The sequence below is a fragment of the Spermophilus citellus genome (genome assembly GCF_964194105.1).
Source record: "Spermophilus citellus genome assembly, chromosome: 7".
NCBI lineage: Eukaryota > Metazoa > Chordata > Mammalia > Rodentia > Sciuridae > Spermophilus > Spermophilus citellus.
The window spans coordinates 107,062,018-107,082,885 of record NC_138188.1 but is presented as its reverse complement, the minus strand read 5'-3'; the positions used below and the strand labels follow the sequence as shown (position 1 = coordinate 107,082,885).

General features: G+C 35.8%; 1 protein-coding gene across 3 annotated transcripts in view; it reads right to left on the bottom strand.

Annotated features, from left to right (window-relative positions):
• The window catches only part of SLC49A4 (solute carrier family 49 member 4), a 130,074-nt gene that overhangs the window by 26,254 nt on the left and 82,952 nt on the right, over positions 1–20,868 (bottom strand). The window contains exons 8-9 of one of the 3 annotated variants that reach the window (XM_081302822.1): positions 7,317–7,499; positions 32–680 (exon numbers count right to left, since the gene is read on the bottom strand). The exons of 1 other annotated variant lie outside the window; for it this stretch is intronic. In XM_081302822.1, the coding sequence (XP_081158948.1) occupies positions 565–680; positions 7,317–7,499 (299 nt within the window). In that variant the 3' untranslated portion in view covers positions 32–564. Of the gene's footprint in view, positions 1–31; positions 681–7,316; positions 7,500–20,868 lie in introns of those variants that run through there. One more of the 3 variants, XM_081302821.1, reaches the window with a different exon arrangement.

Sequence of the window (20,868 nt, the reverse complement as noted above, 5' to 3'; positions counted from 1 at the left end):
GGCTTCTGACCTGATTAAAAATGAGGAGTCATATAAGAAATGGCTTTTATTAGAAAAAACATGTAGTGTACATGTGGCTAATTTCTATTATCGATATACTGTTGGCTATTTTGTCATTAAAATCTGATACAGGGTTTAAACTTCTTTAGAAGTTAGTGGCATTTCTTCCTATTCTGTCATGTGACCTCAGGAGGTGTTATCTTCATGTGATAGATGCCTTCTTTTCTTTTCATAATTACAGTTTATCAGTAGTTTAGCACTGGCACAAAACACAGAGGGAATTCCTTAGGTAGTGCTGAATGTGTAAGACGTCACTCTTCCAACCCCAGAATTGGGTACAGGTATGCCACTTGTAGAGTTTTAAAATCCCCTATTACCACTCAAGTCCCACATTATTATTACCTAGTAGTAGTTAAATTAATGCAATAATCTGTAACCTAACAAAACCTCAGAATGAAGTTTCTTTCTTCTCCTTTTTTCCTGTTAGATGTGCAATTCCAAGCAAATCTGCAGTGTGCAGTATTGATTTCCAGTCTCCATTCAAACTCCCTCGAGTCTGTGCTATTAAACTGAGACAACCACATCAAGATAAAGTCTGTCATAGGATTCCCTGAAGCACAGAATGAGGAGGAGACTGAGCAAACACGACCCGGGAAGGCACCAGTTGAACCAAGACAACTCTGTAAGACAAAAATGTGCAGTTTTAAGCATTCATGTAGCACTAGCAGATCAACACCTATATGGTGGGAGGAATCTGCTATGCATTCAAAAGCACTTATAATAAATGTACCCTGGAAGGCTTGGAAACTGGCTTTCGATAAACAGTGATGATCTGGAGACTCAGTGATGTGTGTAATATAGGGCTTTCATGGGGAATATTTTAAATCAATATTAGTAATAACTTTTCATCAATTTGTCCACCTTGACTTGGGTTGTAAATCAATCCACTCCAAAGAAAAAAATGATTGCCTTTAAGTGTTAGTTTGTTAATTTTTAAAATAGTTTTAGTTGTTAAAGAACTTTATTTTATTTATTTACATGTGGTGCTGAGAATTGAACCCAGTGCCTCACACATGCTAGGCGAGTGCTCTACCACTGAGCCACAACCCCAGCCCTGTTAATTGTTTTTTAAGTACCCCCTATCACCATCACTCTTGTCCTTGTTTAGAAATGTCTGAATTAAAAAGACAAACAGGAAAGTCACCTGAATTTCAAGATAACACTTTTATATTTTGGGAGTTTCTGCAGAGAAATGCATATAGAAATATATATAGAAATACACATGTATATGAACCTTTGCAAGTAACCAGAAAGAAAAAGAAATGTTTCCCCTGTTCATTTTCATGTATTCCTATATGTATTTCTCTGCAGAAATATTAAGTATTAATCACTGAAAAATAGATTAGGAAATATATGGAAACATAAAAACTCATAAAAGAAAAGATCAATCATAGTTCTCTCCCTAGAGAGACCACTGTGAGCATTTTGGTTTATTTCTTTCTAGTTGTCTCTTCTACTAGCATGAATGGTTATTATGTATGATGTCAATTATTGGAAAACCTACAGAAGTCATTCAAACAGGCAATTCTACCATTACCCGACTTAATGGTATCAAGGATCTGCTTCCTCAAAAATGTTCTTAGGAATTCAGGACTAACAGAACAATTTGGGGCCCCCTCGCCTAACACATTCCGCTCAACTATGGCTGCCCCTGGCTGCTTCCAAGAGCTCCAGGGACCCTTGAGTATCAGCATCTGTTCAGCTTCTGCTATCCCAACACCACATGCCCATCAGTCACAGGCTTTGAAGTGAGCAGCTCCTTGGTGGTAAAGAGATTATTGTTGGGGACACTTCTCTAGATTAATATCCATTTATCATATCCAATGAAAATGAATAGGAGAAACATATTTCTTTTTCTTTTCTTTCTTTCTTTTTTTTTTTTTTTGGTCACTTGCATAGGTTTATCTTTTGCTTTGTACTTCTACCGAATGCTAACACTCTTAATCTTCAAAATCATCCTAAAGATTTCCACACTGCTGCTTTAGTTTAATCCATAATTCATATGGCCTAAAAGAGCAATTTATGCTCAGGAATGGAAATCAGAAAACCAACCAATAAAGGGTAGCAATAGTTCCCCCCCCCCCCCCGGAGCAAAAGCATCCATCTCATCTCTCAGTTACTACATTAAGAAGAGAAAAAAAAGTTGGGCATGTTATTCTATAGTGTGAAACAAGATGTATATTTTAATGGCATTTTTATACAAAGCTGTTTCCTGTGCTTTACTTGGATTGCATATAACCTAAATACTCTGAAAAGCTGTGACCTCTGGGATCTTGTCTTTATTCCGATATTCCTTGAAATGACACACTAGACCTTTGTTTGCTTTTATATTAACCATATAACTTGGATTTCTGACGATGTAGTAAAAAAATGAAAAGAAAGCAGTAAAATATAGACAAAAGCATATTGTCTGTATTCATAGTAAGAAACGACACTGATTTCAAGGCTGCATTTTAAGCAAAAATTCAAAGAAAGTATGATATTAACACCGTGGTCTATGATCGCTAAATCTTAGTGATCATAATTTATGGAAGCCAAAGCAACACAAAGGTGGCAACCATCAACTTGTCGTTGCTCTTCTTCCATTGAGGAATTTGTCAAACTGCCAAAGCAGTCCGTTTATTTCATCAGAGTTGTAAAATTACCCCTTCTACCTGGGTCAGATGAAATCTCTAAAATGCCTCATAATTGCTCTTTAATATCACAGTTTGTTGATTGGTTTCTACTGTGTGCTCCTCTCTGAAAGGCAAATCCACCTTTCAGTAAATCACTTGTCTCAAACAACTGCAAGTGTTCTTTGAAATTACTTGCCTTTTCAGAAAGCAGAAGGTCAGAGACAGGGAAACAGCTACATTTTCCCACTGAAAACCATTTACAGAAACCACAGTTTACGTGTTCTAATAAGCAGGAAATGGCTTGCTTAAAAATTTAATTTGGCTTAACATTTGCAGAGTCAATCACTGTCCTTTCTGAGCTCAATGTCACAGGACATAATTGAATCAACAGACTCCTGCTCCACTGAAGTGCTCCTATCCCCCCTTTTGTCTGGGAGCAGCTCACTAGCTTCCCTCCCTCTGCTGCTCCCTGGAGGAAAGCCAAATCCACACCCAAAGGCAGGAACACACAACTCATCCCAGCCTTTGTTGGTTCCCTGTCATCCACCATACCACAGTTGGCCCCCTCTTGGTCAATCCGCAGTTAGGCACCACCTGTCCCTCAGTGCGGCGGTGGACTCTGCTAGTGGTGGTGCTTGGTAGGGACGGAACTCATTAAGATTTTGCTCATCTTCTTACCTCTTCCTTCTAGAAGCACTGTCACACTCTTCACCTTGTCTTCCCTCAGTGAGGTCACACTTTCCACTTAGACCACCTGCAAGTGCTTGGTTTCCAGTTACCACCCTCCTTTTCTTTCATGATGACTTAACAAAAATATCTCCATTTAAACCCAGGGTGAGCAGTCAGCTGACCTCTATATTCCAGCTTAAAAGCCTGCTTTCTTGGTGCCAATTAATTACTCACTTGTTCTTACCACCTCCACACTGCACCACTGTACTTCTTGGACATAAAATTACTTCACACTACACCACATCTGTTGAACCTGACCTTTGTTCTCCTGGTAACCATTAGACAATGTCTCCCACCTCAGCCAGGCCCCTAAGTCTTTTAGGTAATGGTGCAACCTCAAAATCAAAGTAAGCCACTTCAAAATCTTTATATTTTTAGACAGAAATTGATGCAAAGCTTATAAAAAAATACCAGATAACACAAACCACAGAATATAAAACAGAATACATTTCAGAGCACATAAAGGACATAACAGCATTTGCAAATTGATTTTGTATATGAAGTTATTAGAAAAAAGCATCACTGTGCTGTCTCAACTCACTGAGATTCTCAAAGCAAACGTTGTAGGAAGCAACTCAGTTTTACAAATATGTTGATATTAGGGATGAAGATGAAGTAACTTTTTTTTTTTGAAAGTGACCTTCAAAAATCCAAGTCAGAAAAACTCTAGGAAACTTCTGACATGGATTCAGATACTCAAAGGAGAACTGAAATAGAATGTGCAGATACTGGGACTTGGGGCTCCAAATAAACCAGTGACTTTGGTATAGGAGCCTAAGCCTGAGTAACAATTGCCCTCCATGACAGCAATGACCCTAATCTGCAACAAGTCGCCAGTGGAAACTACCTTGCTAAGTGAGGCATTCAAATGGATCATTTTGGGGATAGCTGCATAGTCCTGAAAAATTATCTGATACAGTCACCCCAGATAGCACTCCGTGGGTGGGGAAAAAATCCTAGTCAGGAAGCTTAGTAGTACCTTGAGAAGTGACCAAAAGCACTACAGATTTGTATGAATAACAAAATCAGGACTTCTTCCCAGGCATAGTGTTGTGCACCTGTAGTCCCACAGTACTCAGGAGGCTGAGGTAGGAGGATTGCTTGGGCCTAGGAGATTGAGTATAGTCTGGGCAACATAGTGAGACCCTGTCTCTTAAAACTACAAGAACAAAACAAAACCCCAAGACCTTCTTAAAAGAAAAGAAAGAAAAAAAACAAAAACAAAAACAAAAACAAAACAACCAGGCCTTGTAATCATGTAACTAATACTTGAATTTTTAATTATAAATACTGGGTGAGTTGCTCAAGTTTTAAAATTGCTGAATTATGACATATGAATATTGTCTCAATTGGAAAGAAATTCAGTTTATCATATGAAAATGTTTAGTGTACTAGGTTGCAGAACTAGAATTTATTTTAAGGAAACAGTTTTACAGAATTTTCAGATTTGCTATTTGTATATTACTATATCTCATTCCATAAAGAATGGGGGCCTGTGCTGCAGGATTTTTAGGACAGGATCAATTAATCATATGTGAAAAGAATTTCAAGAGTGATTTCATGGTTCCAACGACTTTGCCTTAGAAATGTTGACATCTTTGTGTGTATTCTTCTAAAAGATTTTTTATTTGTACATGGACATAATACCTTTATTTACTTATCTTTATGTGGTGCTGAGGATTGAACCCAGTGCCTCATCCATGCTAAGTGAGTTCTCTACCATTGACCACAACCCCAGTCCCTCTTTGTGTATATTCTTATACAGACCTACAAATATATACCCAAGAGCACTTCTTTAAAACAGAAGCCTAGATATTTAAATTCCTAACATCAACCAACTAATCATCTAGAAGGAAACAAAGCAAACACTTCGTGAGTGCCAGCTATTCCTTGGACATATAGGCTCTTTCATACAAATCATCTCATCAACTATCAAAAATACCAAAGTTCACTGAGACACCCTGTGTCCCAGAAATTATATTGGTGTATTAAAATTACAATTTCAAATTTCATGTGGTCACAATAATCAGAGTTTAGGCAGAAATCTTTTAATGCCTGTTCAGGTATGTATAAGACCATGTGATCAGAAAGCACCTAAAAGGAGGGAAGACTTTTTTTTTTTAATCCCAGCCAGATAAATCCCTGATTGTATTTGTAAGATAAGAATTAGTTAAAATGGTGTTTCTTCAGTTACCTAGCAAAGAAACAAAAATATCTGCCTGTAGCATTTGGCCATTGTGAATTTGCAAAATGAGGAGTGGACAATAACTAATAATAGTTACAGTTAAGTTGTGCCAGATATCAGTCTCTGTTGTACAAATCAAAAGCTATAGCTGGACCTAGGAGAGTGACAGATACTCTACTGACTTAGTGAAATGCTCAGGGATGCACGGAGTTTTTCTGCAGTCAGACAGTGCTATGATTTGAGTGTGTCCTCTAAAGATTCATGCATAGGAATCTTGGTCCCATGTGGTGATACTAAGGTGGGTCCTTTAAGAAGTGGGTCCCAGTGGGAGGTTATTACTGCCCTTCCTCTCTCTAGCTGGCTATATTGCCATATGATTTCACCCTCTTACATATGCTCCCTGCCACTGTGATACCACATGCCATTCGGTCTTCACTAGAGTTGATCTGATGCAGTCTCCAAAAGTGTGAGTTAAATAAACTTTTCTTTCTAAAGTACCCAGTCTCAGGTATTTTGTTATAGCAACAGAAAACTAATATAAATATTTTAGAATAGTTGTCATTATATTGGTGTTTTCCCTGCCTTAGATCAATGAATATGTGTTTTTTGTACACTGGAGATAACAAGCAAGATTTACCAGGGAATATCATTGTCTGACATCTACTGTTGTTTGTAAATACTGTAAGGACAATACTCTATTTCTAGCTGATTGGGGAAACCATGTCTACTAGGCCATTTAGCAAACCTGTGCCCATCAGCTAGAAAACTGTTTCTATTGTGCAAGGGGACTTCATAGCTATCTCTGATGTTTTGCGAGGCAAAGAGAAGCAACAAACCTCTTAATTTCCAGGGTGACACAAGTGAACTAGATTAAAACTTATATGTAATAATTGTCATAAGAGTCTGTTTAGAAAGTGAATTGGAAGCAAAGATCATCCAATACCTGGTGATGCCATTTTTCCTTACTGGAGACATATTTCCAGGACAATAAAAAGAATGGATTCTGTCTGTATTATCACTCTCCTTCACTGGACACCTAACCTGCATCAGGTTTAGCAGAGTTAAGACCTACTTTATCTGCACTACTGACTTACAGGGACAATCTAGTTTGTTGTTAATTATATTATGATTCTATCATTTGGATGTTTTTTGCATTTAGGAGAGAGTGCTATCCCTGAAGTTGTCCAAAACCCAGGAAGATCTGTTTCATTGCTTTGAAAGTTTTAAAAATTTATTGTCTAGTCAAGGAGGTTAACATAGTTATTATTTTAATTATAAGCCTGTCACAAAGTTCTTTATAAACAACGTGGCCTCTTGGAGTGTCATATTTTAAAGCACTTCTTATATTGTGCAACCTCTTATTCATCCTTATGGCTTTAAACTACATACACCCTCTTGACATTAATTTATACTCACTACTAGTCCTCAATAAGAAGCTGAATATTAGAGTTATCTATCTGTCCAGGGGGTAAGTTGGGAAGAGATTTTTAAAAATACAAATGCTCAGTGTTCATCAGGTTAATTCAGAAACTCTGGGGGTGAGGATAAGGGTGCATGTAGGCTACAATACATTTCAAGAAACATAATTGTGGATTTTGTTTTTATTGGCATGTGAATACTTACATAATTTGTTTTAGTGAGCATTCTCCATATAAAGTTCCTATATTAATGCCATGAACCTCTACAATAACACATCGCGATATACAAATAAAAATCAAATTTCTTACCTGTATGATAAAATGTGAGAAAAAATAAAAGTACTCCCATGAACATATTACTTAAAAAAGTGACGACTCCACAAGTAATTCCTTCTGGAACTGGGTAGACAGTTTCCACAAAAAGCTCAAAAAATATAGGTACACTGCTATTCAAGAACACTCCCAGGAGAATACAGGAGGCATACAATGTCACTGAAATAAAAACACAAACATTTGAGTTCCGTAGCAACAGCAATGAGTCAGAGCAGACAGATCTTCTGAGTGTTCTCTTTCCTAAGTACCAACTCTGGAATCCCATCTCTCTTCAGTGATAGTTGATAATGCTGGACAAAGTATCTTACATCTATCACCTCTTGGCTCAGATTTTCTGGAATAAGTTTGGGAATGTTTTGTTGCTGAATTATTACCAGTTTATTTGCTTTACCTTTCTGGTGGCTTATTCCACAGCACAAAAACAATATGCCACTGTAAAATAATTAAAAGAACTCTCCTCTGCCATACTAAATCTACTCATTTTATAATTTTAAAGATAGCTTAATATCTAAGAGTAACTGTAAGAAACATTAAATGTAACTGAAAATTATGCATTTAAAGAGACTGGTTCATAATAGCTTTCAAATACAAAATAAACATCATTCAGTATGCAATTCCTAGAGAAATGCTTACAATAGGATTAGTTCTCAATTTTGGAAAGAGTTTTGTTTCCATGATTTCTTTTTAAATAAGGAACTCTTTCATCTAGAAAAACATAAATTTATAGCAATCAAGATTCCAGATCAGCTTCCCAAGTCCATTAACACAATTCTGCAATGAAATCTTTTGATAAAGTATGTTATTCTTAATATTTAAAGAGGAGCAGCTCATTCTAAAAAATTTCTTCCTTACTAATGACTATCTACAAACTTTCACTAATTTGAAGGTGAAACCAGACTCAATGAGGGAAACTGATTCTATTTAGAAAACTAAAACTGACACCTATATCCTAACAAAGATATCATACTAGCTGATTAAAAAAGAGTAGAATTTATTCTAAGCTTAAGGTTATAAGAAAAATATTTTTAAGAAAAGTATTTGTTAAGAAAAAGATCCCCCTCTCCACTACCTTCTCCTCTCTCTCTTTGGGGTACTGGGGATACGTTAGCCCAGAGGCACTTTACCACTGAGCCAATCTCCTGCCAGTTTTTAGTTTCGTGAGACTGGGTCTCGCTAAGTTGCTTACGGCCTTGCTAAGTTGCCGAGGCTTGCTTTAACCTCTCGATCCTCCTGCCTCAACCTCCGTGAGGATCACAGGCATTTGTCATGGCACCCAGTTAGAAAAATGTGCTTTTATAGGGACTGCAAGAGGTAAGGGAGTGCCATTAAATCTGTTATGTACTAGGTTAATGGAGCACATCAAATCCCCAGAACTTACCATTACTGATTATAATCATTAATAGTCAGTCCATGACATTGTCAAAGGGGTAAAAAAAACAGTACCCATTGATTTCTAACAGAATTCCTCTAACCTAGCTGCTGCATCCCTCTCCAATTACACGTGTGTCTTTATTTCCAAGACAATGAAATATTTAGTACATTCTAATAATGTAAATAAATGGTAATTACTTTGACTTCCTTTTATTCCTTGAAATAGTACTCATGAAAATAGGAAATAAAAGAATGATTTAATGAAAAAAGAACATACTGCTGGGTAATACAGTGACCAAATTATTCACAGAATTACATGGGAAGCACTGGATAGTTATATAAATACCATTTAAAACATGACATAATTTTGAAGACACTCTTAAAAACAAAGCACAACCTACCATCTTGTGATTACTATATATTTGCTAGACATGGATCACACAAGTCAATGTACTCTACTAACATGCGACTCATTAGTGTACATTTGGAAATCTAGGGATGAAATATCACTGGTGACTTTTATAGAGTGCTGCTGCCAAAACACTTTACAATAATATATTGATCAGTCAGTGGTAATCAGGCCAGAGAGAACTACTGACCAAATATAGTTGAGCCTAGGAGTTTAAAACAAGCAAAATATTGAAATAGATGACAAGAAAAATCAAGCTTTTAGGAACCAGTAAGGGCTATTTCTGAGTATAGATTCATGAACCACTGATGGAATTCGCCGTTTTGATAATCCATTCTATGCTATTTTGTGTTATTATTTCTGAAGGAACTGTACCCTACATGTAATTGTAATCAGGCAAATTAAAATGTAATAATTTAAAAAATCACAATCTATATATAATAGAATTATATATGGTAAAAGAAAGAATGAAAATATAATGGTACAGCATAGTGAAAGGGGATTATTGGTATAGGGATTTGAAAAAAGAGATTTGATTTTGCTGCTTTTGGTCAAGCTTGGTACAAAAAAAAAAAAAAAAAATGAGACCTGGGATGTGCGAGAAGGTAGAGGCTGGTGAAGCTGAGGCCTTGCCTGGAACCCCTCAAGACCATGCAGCTCCCTTGGCCCTCATTTCATGCTCATTAAAAAATCTCTGAATTTTGGTTTTCTAGGTATTTAAATTCTGGGAGTGATTTGGAAGAGGGGCATAAATAACTGTCCTTGGAAAGATAAAAATTTCTATAATGTTTAAACTTTGTTGATTAAGATATAAATAGTTCATCTTTTGGTGAGCAATTTGGAAATGACTATCAAAACAAAATAAATATGCTTACTCTTTGAGTCAGCAATTCTACTTCTAGGAATTTATTGTACAGCTATGGAGGCATAGGTACACAAAAAACACTATCAAATATTGTTTGTAGTATGAACAGATTAAAAACAAGCTAAATATCTATCAGCAGGGAGTTGGTTGGTTAAACATTCATGAAACATTCAAAGGTACACTGAGCAACCATTAAAAATGAAGTAACAAGCTGGGGATGTGGTTCAGTGGTTAAGTAACCCTATACCAAAAAATTAAAATGGGAAAAATAAAGTAACTGTAAAATACCAATATTAAGGGTATCTAAGATACATAAGTGAAATTTAAAAAGGAACTGAAAAGTATGTTTTAAATAAAAAGAATGATGTGCATCCTTTATCTATTTGTAAAGGTACAGTATTCTCTGTGAAAAGGCAGAAGAGATTGGCCATCAGAATTGTGGCTAGATGGAAAGCTGGGGGCCACAGAAGAGAAACTTTTCACTTATACTATCCTTCTATTATTAGAAATTTTTACTATATGAAGATTTTATCCATTTAACAAAATAGAGACATTTCATTGCAAACTAATACACTGACATCTGATACAACTCCACTTCAAGTGTTTGTTACTTCCTTAACTCAGATGATTTTCACTGGATCCCAAAAACTTCATGTCCACCTAGGAGCAAATATCCCAACAAAATCCTTAAGATAAATATTTTTACTTATTAAAATTCCTATAATGTGTAGGTTTTAGTCAGCTTTTTTGCTGCTGAGACTAAAGGACTTGATCAGAACAATTGAAGAGGGAGAACGTTTTATTTGAGGGCTCATGGTTTCAGAGGTCTTAGTCCATAGAAGGCTGGTTCCATTTCTTGGGGCTCAAGATGAGGCTGAACATCATGGCAGAATGTGTGGCAGAGGGAAGCAGCTCACATCATGGTGATCAAGAAGCAGAGAGATACCATTCTCCAGATACAAAATGGGTAAATACCAATATAGGTACATACCCCGTAGCCATGCCTAATTCCCACCTCCTCCAGCCACACCCTACTACTTCAATTAATCCCATCAAGGATTAATTCACTGATTGGGTTAAGACTCTTACAACCCAATCCTTTCTCCTCTGAACCTTCCTGAATTGTCTTGCTTGTGAGTTTTGGGGGGACACCTCACATCCAAACCATAACAATGTAGTAAAAAGAGGCTATTATAGGTGGGATAAATTATATGTATGATAAATGGGTGATATAACTATTTTGAGGCCAGTAATAAAAAAATCAGGCTGGGAAAAAACCTCAAGCTGGGAATGTTAACTCTGTGGTAGAGCACTTCCCTAGCATGTGCAAGGCCCTGAGTTTGATCCCCAGTACTGCTGCATTTAGCTGCCTCAAACTTGGTATTTGCTTCTTTTATTAATATAAAAGTGATAACCAAGAGAGTTTCTAAAAACATTGCATGGATATGCTGAAATCATTTGAAATCATTGAAGAAACTAAAAAATCAAAATAATTTACCACAGGAAAGGGTTAAATAAAAATCTTCAAGATTAGAATGGGTGAAAGACAGCAGTGTCAGGACTGATTTAATATATTCCCCAGTGTTCTGGGACATGCATAAAGTAGAAGCTGATTGTTACAAGTCTGAATTTGACTTCTATTTGAATTTTCAGTTTAATGTCTGATATATCCAGTGGGTGAATGTCATCTGTTGAAAGCCAGGCAGACAAGATAATTTCCTGCTCGTCAGAGAGAGTTCAAACCATACGATCCTTAAATATTTCCATGACTTTCTGTAATGCTGATACTAAAATTATAATAAACTGCCTTTCAATTAAAAAGTCAAGGCAATTTAGCAGAACAAAACATAGCTGAAGTGCTGATGCAGATTTTTTTTTTCAAAGAAGCTAATGACATTTCCTGGGTCCACAATTTAGACTGCAAAAAACAAAATCCTGTTTAGCACAAAATCTAGTTGCAAAGGATGAATTTCAACCAAATGAATTAGACCATAAGCCTGAAAGTTCTCATTCCCATGACAAACCAGATTATTAAACTTTAGGGAAAGAAAATTATTTTTATTAACTAAAACACTCAAACCTTACATGATAAGCAGCTATAAAACAAGTCACAAAATTCCAGTAAGAGTCATTCCACTTGGCAGCTAGGTGAGAGTCTCAAAACACCATTAATAATAATAACAACTCAATAATCTTGGAGTTATATAAATTTTCAAAACAGCCTTCACTTTTATTTGATCATCCTCTCAACTCTTTGAGGCAGGTAGATTAACTGATCAAAGTTCTGAAAGTCAAACATAGCTTATTTAGATACAATGTGAATTAGTAGTGTTAATAATATATAATTAAGTCTTACAGATTCTAGCATGTTTTCTGCCAAGTCACAGTATCAGACTGAAAAAAAAAGAATACCAAGGCTTGGTACTATTTAATTCAATAGGATTTACACAAGTGGCATGCTCCCCACATCTGTATTCAACAGGAAAGCTGGAAATGATTGTGCATAAGATGGATGACAGAATCAAAAGTAGAGAGCATCAAAAGGTTACAAACAAAAAGATGAATTTTAATCATGATGAATGCAAAATAGGTTGAAAATTATTGCTTAAGTATGTAAGAGGGAAAGCTTAGCTCGCGCCTGTCTTCAAAACTATTTGTCAGATGTCTGTTTCATGTAAGCTGCTACTCTAGAGCAGTAAACAGACACACTCTATCTTGAAATCACCCCCAATCTGAAGAAATATGACCGATACCTTCTGGCTCAGCAGCCACTTAGGTGTATAGTGTTAAGAAAAAGCTTTGTCTGATAATGAACATCAATAGCTTCCCAGCCTCAGGTGTGAGCGAAGCAGAAAGTGCTAAGGCAAGGAAATCTGTTTTAAGAACTCTGACACACTAGGGGAGGTTAGACAGAGGAAACAGGTTGGTCAGTGGTTTGGAATCCATATCCAATGAAGAATGGCTATTGACCTGCGGGTGTTTAGATGAAAGGCTAAGGCCAGACAGGAAAGAGATCTTCAATGTTTTGAGGGCGATCATGGAGGGGGAGGGAGAATACTTGCCCTCTGGAACTCATTGCTCCAAATCAGTTGTATACTCATTGGTGGGGCAAGATAGTTTCTAGGATCTGGGACTGACCAACTTACATGATAGGTACTACGTTCCCTTGCTGGAGATACTCAAGATCTAGTTCAGATGAACATTCATCTGGGATGTTGGAAGAGATTCATTTATTGAATGATAATTATATCAGATGATGATAACCTTACTTATCAGAGTAAGGTTCAGTTAAAGAGATGAGTAACAAATATAAGTTCATGTAGCAAGGAGAGCTTAACCAGGATATAAAAAATAAAATCTTACAGGTACTTCCAGGTGGATGAGAATAGATTTGTTTACAATTTTATTAAGAAATAAGAAACACTATAAAATAACCCAACAGATTTTAGTATGAGTTATCTTTTTAAAAAAATTTTAATTGATTTTTTAAAAATAAATGACAGCGGAATGCATTTAAATTCTTATTACACATATACACACAATTTTTCATATCTCTGGTTGTATATAAAGTGTGTTCACATATATTTGTGTCTTCATACATGTACTTTGGATAATAATGTCCATCACATTCCACCATCCTTGCTAACCCTCTGCCCCCTCCCCTCCCCTCCCACCCCTCTGCCCTATCTAGGGTTGGTCTATTCCTCCCATGCTCCCCTCCCTACCCCACTATGAATCAGCTTCCTTATATCAGAGAAAATATTCCTATCAGCACCTCTGCAGAACTACCAGACTTCAGCAGGTAACTCTGCTACCTACCCAACAGCACAACGCCATCGCCCGGCTCCCCACACCACACCAGACACCCTAGCGCTAAGCAGACCGCCTCCATCTAGTATGAATTATCTTAAGGATTAGAATTAAGAAATTTCCCTAAAAGGTTTATAATATTTTTTTAATATTTATTTTTTAGTTTTCGGCGGACACAACATCTTTGTTTGTATGTGGTGCTGAGGATCGAACCTGGGCCGCACGCATGCCAGGCGAGCGCGCTACCACTTGAGCCACATCCCCAGCCCAAGGTTTATAATATTAACACAATGTATAAACTTTTAATATTGAGCATACTCATTGAAATTTATGATCAAGTAGGAAAGTTAACTGCAAATTATTAGATTAGACCTTTATTGTTATAACTGTTTCACCATCTAAATTAAACTTGATATTATAAGTGAAAATATTTCTTTTGGAAATAAAGGCACATGTGTAAAGAAACAGTAAGTAGTGGTAAGAAATATTCACAATGTTAACTACATAATTTTTGCATAAGTATTGAGAATGTTGAATATATACAATACCTATACACACACAAATATACATTTCTATATCACTGAGCTGTCCTTCTCTTCTGTCACATTTTCTTCTTAAAAAACTGACTGCTGTAGCCTTCAGAAACTACCATTAATTAAAATATACTGTATGTGTAACTGTGCTTACAGAAGAGTATGGGGCATATTCTGCTGCCGTATTCATCAGTGGCTATGATTTTTTCTTTCTCTGTTATTAATTTACAGGTGTCCTTGTTTAGCCTCTTTGTTTGCATACTTCAATCCTATAAAGGTGGACTGCTACATTTAGAATCCCTCATGGCTGAAAGGTAAAATAATTACCTTGAAATGAAGTGTAACTGATAATCCTTGGAAAGAATGGGCCTAGAGTGTAGACTGGTTGTGAAATCAGATATCATTGGTACATGTTTATCAATAACTTTCAAGTTCCCAAAGAATTATTTATGGTTATAAAGAAGACAGTGCACTATTAAATCATGGAATGCTGACTGATCACCTGGTCAAAACCTTCACCTGCAAGAAACATGAACTCTGCTGGAAGGCTGATTCTCTTATTGAAAGTCTCCATGATCTGAAGGCTTATTCTCTTAAAGAAAGATCTACACGATCTTCCTTGAATGTTCTTTGAGCAGTTCTTGATTCTTATGTAAGAATTTTCACAAATCCATTCTCTTTTTGTAATACCTATGCTACTTTTCCTTTCTTGAGCAGTTAGTTATAAGTAACAGTTACTTTAGTTCATAAAGTTAAAAAGAGTAGTTAAGGCTTTTAGCCATCTTTTCTTAAAGCTTAAGTTCTCTAATTTCTCTCTCTCTCTCTCTCTCTCTCTCTCTCTCTCTCTCTCTCTGTGTGTGTGGTCAGTACTGGGGATTGAATCCAGGCCCTTGAACATGCTAGGCAAATGTTCTATCACTGAGCTACATCCCCACTCTCTACCCCTTAATTGCTTTAATAATGTGCATTTCTTTAAGCATATTCATTATTCTTTTTTTAAAATTTTCCTTTTTCACCCCAATTTGGGCATGTGTATATTTTTATTTCTTTGAATGCTATTAAAAAGGGACATAATTTTCATTTATTTAAGGTAAAATACATAAAAATATAACAAGAAGATTACTTTTTAAAAATTTGTTCTAATTAGTTATATGACAATAGAATACATTTATGCAATTTGATATGCCATACATAAATAGAACTTTATTATTTTTTTCTGATTGTACATGTTGTAGAATCACACAGGTCATGCAATCATATATGTACATAAGGTAATAATGTCTGTTTCATTCTACTAACCTTCCTACCTCCACACCCCCTCCCCTTACTCCCCTCTACTTAATCTAAAGTAACTCTATTCTTCCCTAGCTACCCCCCTCATTAGCATCTGCATATCAGAGAGAACATTATTTGGCCTTTGTTTTTTGGTATTGGCTTATTTGCTTAGCATGATATTCTCCAACTCCATCCATTTACCAGAAAATTCCATAATTTCATTATTCTTTAAAGCTGAGTAATATTCCATCATGTGTCTGTGCATATGTATACGTATATGCATATGTGTTTAAGTTCTCTAATTTCTCTCTGTGTATATACACACACATAAACATATATATGTGTTTTCATCTATTGAAGGGCATCTAGGTTGGTTCCATAGTTTAGCTATTGTGAACTCAGCTGCTATAAACATTGAAGTGGAATTTTTTGGATATTCTAAATAAAAGAGTCATGTCATCATCAAACAGTGATGTCTGAGTTCTTCTTTACCAATTTGTACCATTTTAATTGCTTTCTTTTAATTGTTCTGGTTAGAATTAAGGATGATGTTAAATAAAAGTGGTGAAAGAGGGCATCCTTGTCTTGTTCCAGTTTTTAGAGGGAATGCTTTTAATTTTTCTCCGTTTAGAATTGTTGGTATTGCATTTAGCATATATAGCTTTTACAATGTTGAGGTATGTTCCGGCTATCCCTAATTTTTCTAGTGTTTTGAACTTGAATGGATGATGAATTTTGTCAAATGCTTTTCTGCATCTATTGAGATGATAATATGATTCTTGTTTTTAAGTCTATTGATATGAAGAATTATGTTTATTGATTTCCATATGTTGAACCAACCCTGCAACCCTGGGAGGAACCCCACTTGATCATGATACACTATCTTTTTAATATGTTTTTGTATTTTATTGAGAATTTTTGCATTTATTTTCATCAGGAATATTGGTCTGAAGTTTTCTTTCCTTGATGTGTCTTTGGTTGTGGTATCAGGGTGATACTAGCCTAGTAGAATGAATTTGGAAGGATTCCTTCCTTTTCTATTTCATCAAATACTTTAAGGAGTATTGATGTTAATTCTTCTTTTAAGATCTTCTTAAACTCAGTTGAGAATCTGTCTGGTCCTGGGTTTTTCTTAGTTGGTAGGCTTTTGGTGGCATTTTCTTTCATTACTTGAAATTGATCTGTTTAAATCATGTATGTCTTCCTGATACAGTTTGGGTAGGTCACTAGAAATTTGTTGATGTCTTCAATATTTTCTATTTTATTGGAATATAAATTTTCACAATAGTTTCTAATTATCTCCTGTATTTTAGTCATATCCATTGTGATATTTCCTTTTTCATCACATAGATTAGTAATTTGAATTTTCTCTTTTTTTCTTGTTAGCATGACTAGGGGTTTATCTATTTTATTTACTTTTTTCAAAAAAACCCAGCTTTTTGTTTTGTCCATTTTTTTCAATTGTTTCAATTTCCCTGACTTCAGCTCTGATTTTAATTATTTCCTGTCTTCTACAGTTTTTGGTCTTGATTTGTTCTTCTTTTTCTAGGGCTTTAAGATATAATGTTAAGTAATTTATTTGTTGATTTTTTTATTCTTTTAATGAATAAGCTCAATGCAATAAACTCTCTTAGTACTGCCTTCATAGTGTCCCAGAGATTTTGATATGTTGTATCAGTATTCTCATTTACCTCTAAGTATTTTTAAAAATTTCATCCTTGATATTTTCTACTATCCATTCATCATTCAATAGTGTATTATTTAGTGTCCATGTGTTACAGTAGCTTATATTTTTTATTTTATCATTGATTTCTTATTTCATTCTGTTATGATCTGATAGAATGCAGGGTATTATCTCAATTTTTTTCTATTTACTAAGAGTTGCTTTGTGGCATAAGATATGGTCTATTTTAGAGAAGGATCCATGTGCTGCTAAGAAGAAACTGTATTCACTCGTGGATTAATGAAATATTCTATATATGTTAAGTCTAAATCATTGATTGTATTATTTAATTCCATAGTTTCTTGGTTTAGTTTTTGTTTGGAAGACATGTCCAGTCATGAGAGAGGTGTGTTAAAGTCACCCAGTATTATTATGTTGTTGTCCATTTGATTTTTGAAATTGACAAGGGTTTGTTTGATATACATAGATGCTCCGTTGTTTGGGGCATAAATGTTTACAATTGTTATGTCTTGTTAATGTATAATTTTCTTAATTAGTATGAAATGTCCTTCTTTGTTCCTTCTGATTAACTTTGGCTTGAAGTCCACTTTATCTGAAATAAGGATGGAAACCCCTACTTGTTTATGTGATCCATATGAGTGTTATATTTTTTTCCCCATCCTTTCACCTTCAGTCTGTGGATTCTTTGCTTGTGAGGTGAGTGTCTTGGAAACAGCATATTGTTGGGTCTTGTTTTTAATCCAATCTGCCAGTCTATGTCTTTTGATTGATGAGTTTAGGCCGGTACATTTAAGGTTATTACTGAGATATGATTTGTATTCCCAGGCATTTTGGTTTATTTCTGGTTTTAAATTTGACTCAGTTTCTCTTTTGATTGACTATTCCTTTAGTGTAGTTCCTCACTTTGCTGGTTTTCACTTTTTTTTTTCACTTCATCATCATGGAATATTTTGTTGAGAATGTTCTGTAGTGTAGGTTTTCTAGTTGTGAATTCTTTTAACTTTTGTTTATCATGGAAGGTTTTTATTTCATCTTCAAACCTGAAACTTAATTTTGCTCAATATAAAATTCTTGGTTGACATCCATTTATGTCTAGTCTGTTGGTGATGCTTTCCATTGAATTTATAATTTAGTCTATTGGTTCCTTCATTTCAAGGATTTCTGCTAGTTTTTTTTTCATAATTTCTCTTTACTTATTTTTTATTTCCTATATTCTTTTTGATTTCACTCTGTCTACCATCTTTTACTTTGCAAATCAGTTTAACTATATACATTCTAAACTCCTTCTCAGATATTTCCTCTACTGTGTTGTCAATGGATTCTGTTATTGGAGCATCTTGGTTTGTTTGGGGTGCTTTATTCCCTTGTTTTTTCATGTTGTTTGTGTGTTTTCCCATCTAACAGATGGATCTGAGGCATACATATTCTACCCTGTAGTCTTATATTGTCCCTGAAGGTTTCCAGTACCTCGAATTTAAGGTTGACTAATATCAACAACACCCAGTGTAAACAATATATAGCCTTAAACTTAATAGCTCCCACTAAGTTGTCTACTGATTTCTCAAAATAAACAAAAATGATGAGTTCAATCACTGTCTACAATATAAACAGAAAATTTGTTAATGGATTTACAATTTCAAATGATAGACAAAGAGAGAACAGAAGTAGTGTAGGACATGATGATCATGAGGGAGGAAGAGAGAAACTAGAATTAAAATTCCACAGGAAAAGTGGAAGAGAAACCAACAGAGATTGGGTGTTGGCTAAAGAAAAGATAGATAATCTAGGAAAACAGAAAAAAGGAAGAAAAAAAATTAAAAATATAAGAATATACAACAAAACTGCAAAACACCATTCATATATCATCGTCCTCAACAACAAATTGATGCATGAAAAATACCTTGCTCTGATTATGGTAGAGATATTAGAGAAGAAAAAAATAAAATAAAATAAATCTCGATGGAAAATGGAACAACTGTCTCCATCAGCATTTAGTAGTTTCTCAGCCCTGTCTCTGACTTCTCACAGGATTGCCAGGCCTGGCCTGGCCCTCACAGACCCAGTCACTATCCCACTGATCTAGCCTTCAGATACCCCAGGCTTAACCAAGTTGCTGCTCCAACTTGCAGAGAGACCACCAGGGATACACTCACACAAAGGAGTGATCCTGAGAAGCAGCAGCAAGATGGTGGCACCAGCACTCTCAGTGGGAAGACCCCAGGCACAGCCAAACCCGCAGGCACCCTGACACTGGATCTCCAGGCCCTGGCGGTCATCCCCAGACAGAAGCAGCTGCACCCTAAGATGGTGGTGGCAGCAAACCTGCTGGCACCTCAGCTCCCTCCTGGCTGGCATGCCATGATGGATGTGGCTGCATGGAATTAAACCTGTAGTCTGCCTGGCAGTGGACCTCTGAGAGGCTGTGGCAGCGGTAGTGGTGGGGGATTAGCGTAGCTGGCAGCAGGTCAGAGGCTGATGTAGCAGTGGCAGTGGGTTAGTGGCAGTGGTGTCATGAACAAGAGGATTACTCTTTAGTCTATATATGTCACATAAATTTTCAATATAACTGAGTATGCTCCCTTTCTTTAAATAGCACTTGAAGTCACCTTGTGGCCAGCTGTTGCTCCCTAGGGGATTCTGTCTAGCTAGACATCTTTCCTTACCCCTCACTCTGTATTTGTTTCTGATGTCACCATTGTGGCCTTCTAGTAACTTTAGATGAAATTAGATGAATTATCTCTCCCACGGCAACTTCTGTCAAACAAATTATATTGTTTCAGCAAACTCAACACCAAAGTGCTAACATTTTTCAAAATGCCATTTTCCTAGCATTCAACTGTAGTAAAAAATGACTGTGTGAGTTGTGGCTAACAGGGCTAGACATCTCATTCTCAGATAAGGTGAAAAATGTGTTTTCATAATTTTGTTTATGGTATAAGCTTCAAGATTTTGAAGTGCATGTTATCTAGTCATGAGGTTATTTATTTGCCCTATTGTAAGTACTTCAATTAATTAATAATGCAATTTTAAATACAAAGTTTACCTAAGGGGGGAAAATGGTATACTGTTGATAATCTCTAAGAAGATATATGTAAACAAGCACATATATCAACACAGAATGCCTTTGGAGAGAATATACTGACCCAGTTTTTCTTCTGCAGAGATGGCAACAGTTATAATATTAAGATTAGTGAATTCTCTGATAAGGGGATGCTGATTCATAATAGGGAGAGGGTAGGAAAGAAAGAATGGAGGAACTTTGGATTGAGCAGAGGGGAGTAAAAAGGAGGGGAGGGGGTGTGAGGATGGGAAAGATGGTAGAATGAGATGGACATTATTACCCTATATCCGTATATGGTGCGTGACTGGTGTCATGTGTGTCTGCATTATGTACATCCAGAGGAATGAGAAGTTGTACTCCATTTGTGTACAATGTGTCAAAATGCATTCTGTTGTCATATAGAACTAATTAGAACAAATTAAAAGAAAAGATCAGTGGTCTACAGGAAGATTGCAATAAGTAGTTTAATGAGATAACAGTAGTACTTAATAACACAGGTTGAACAAAACTAATTTAGACC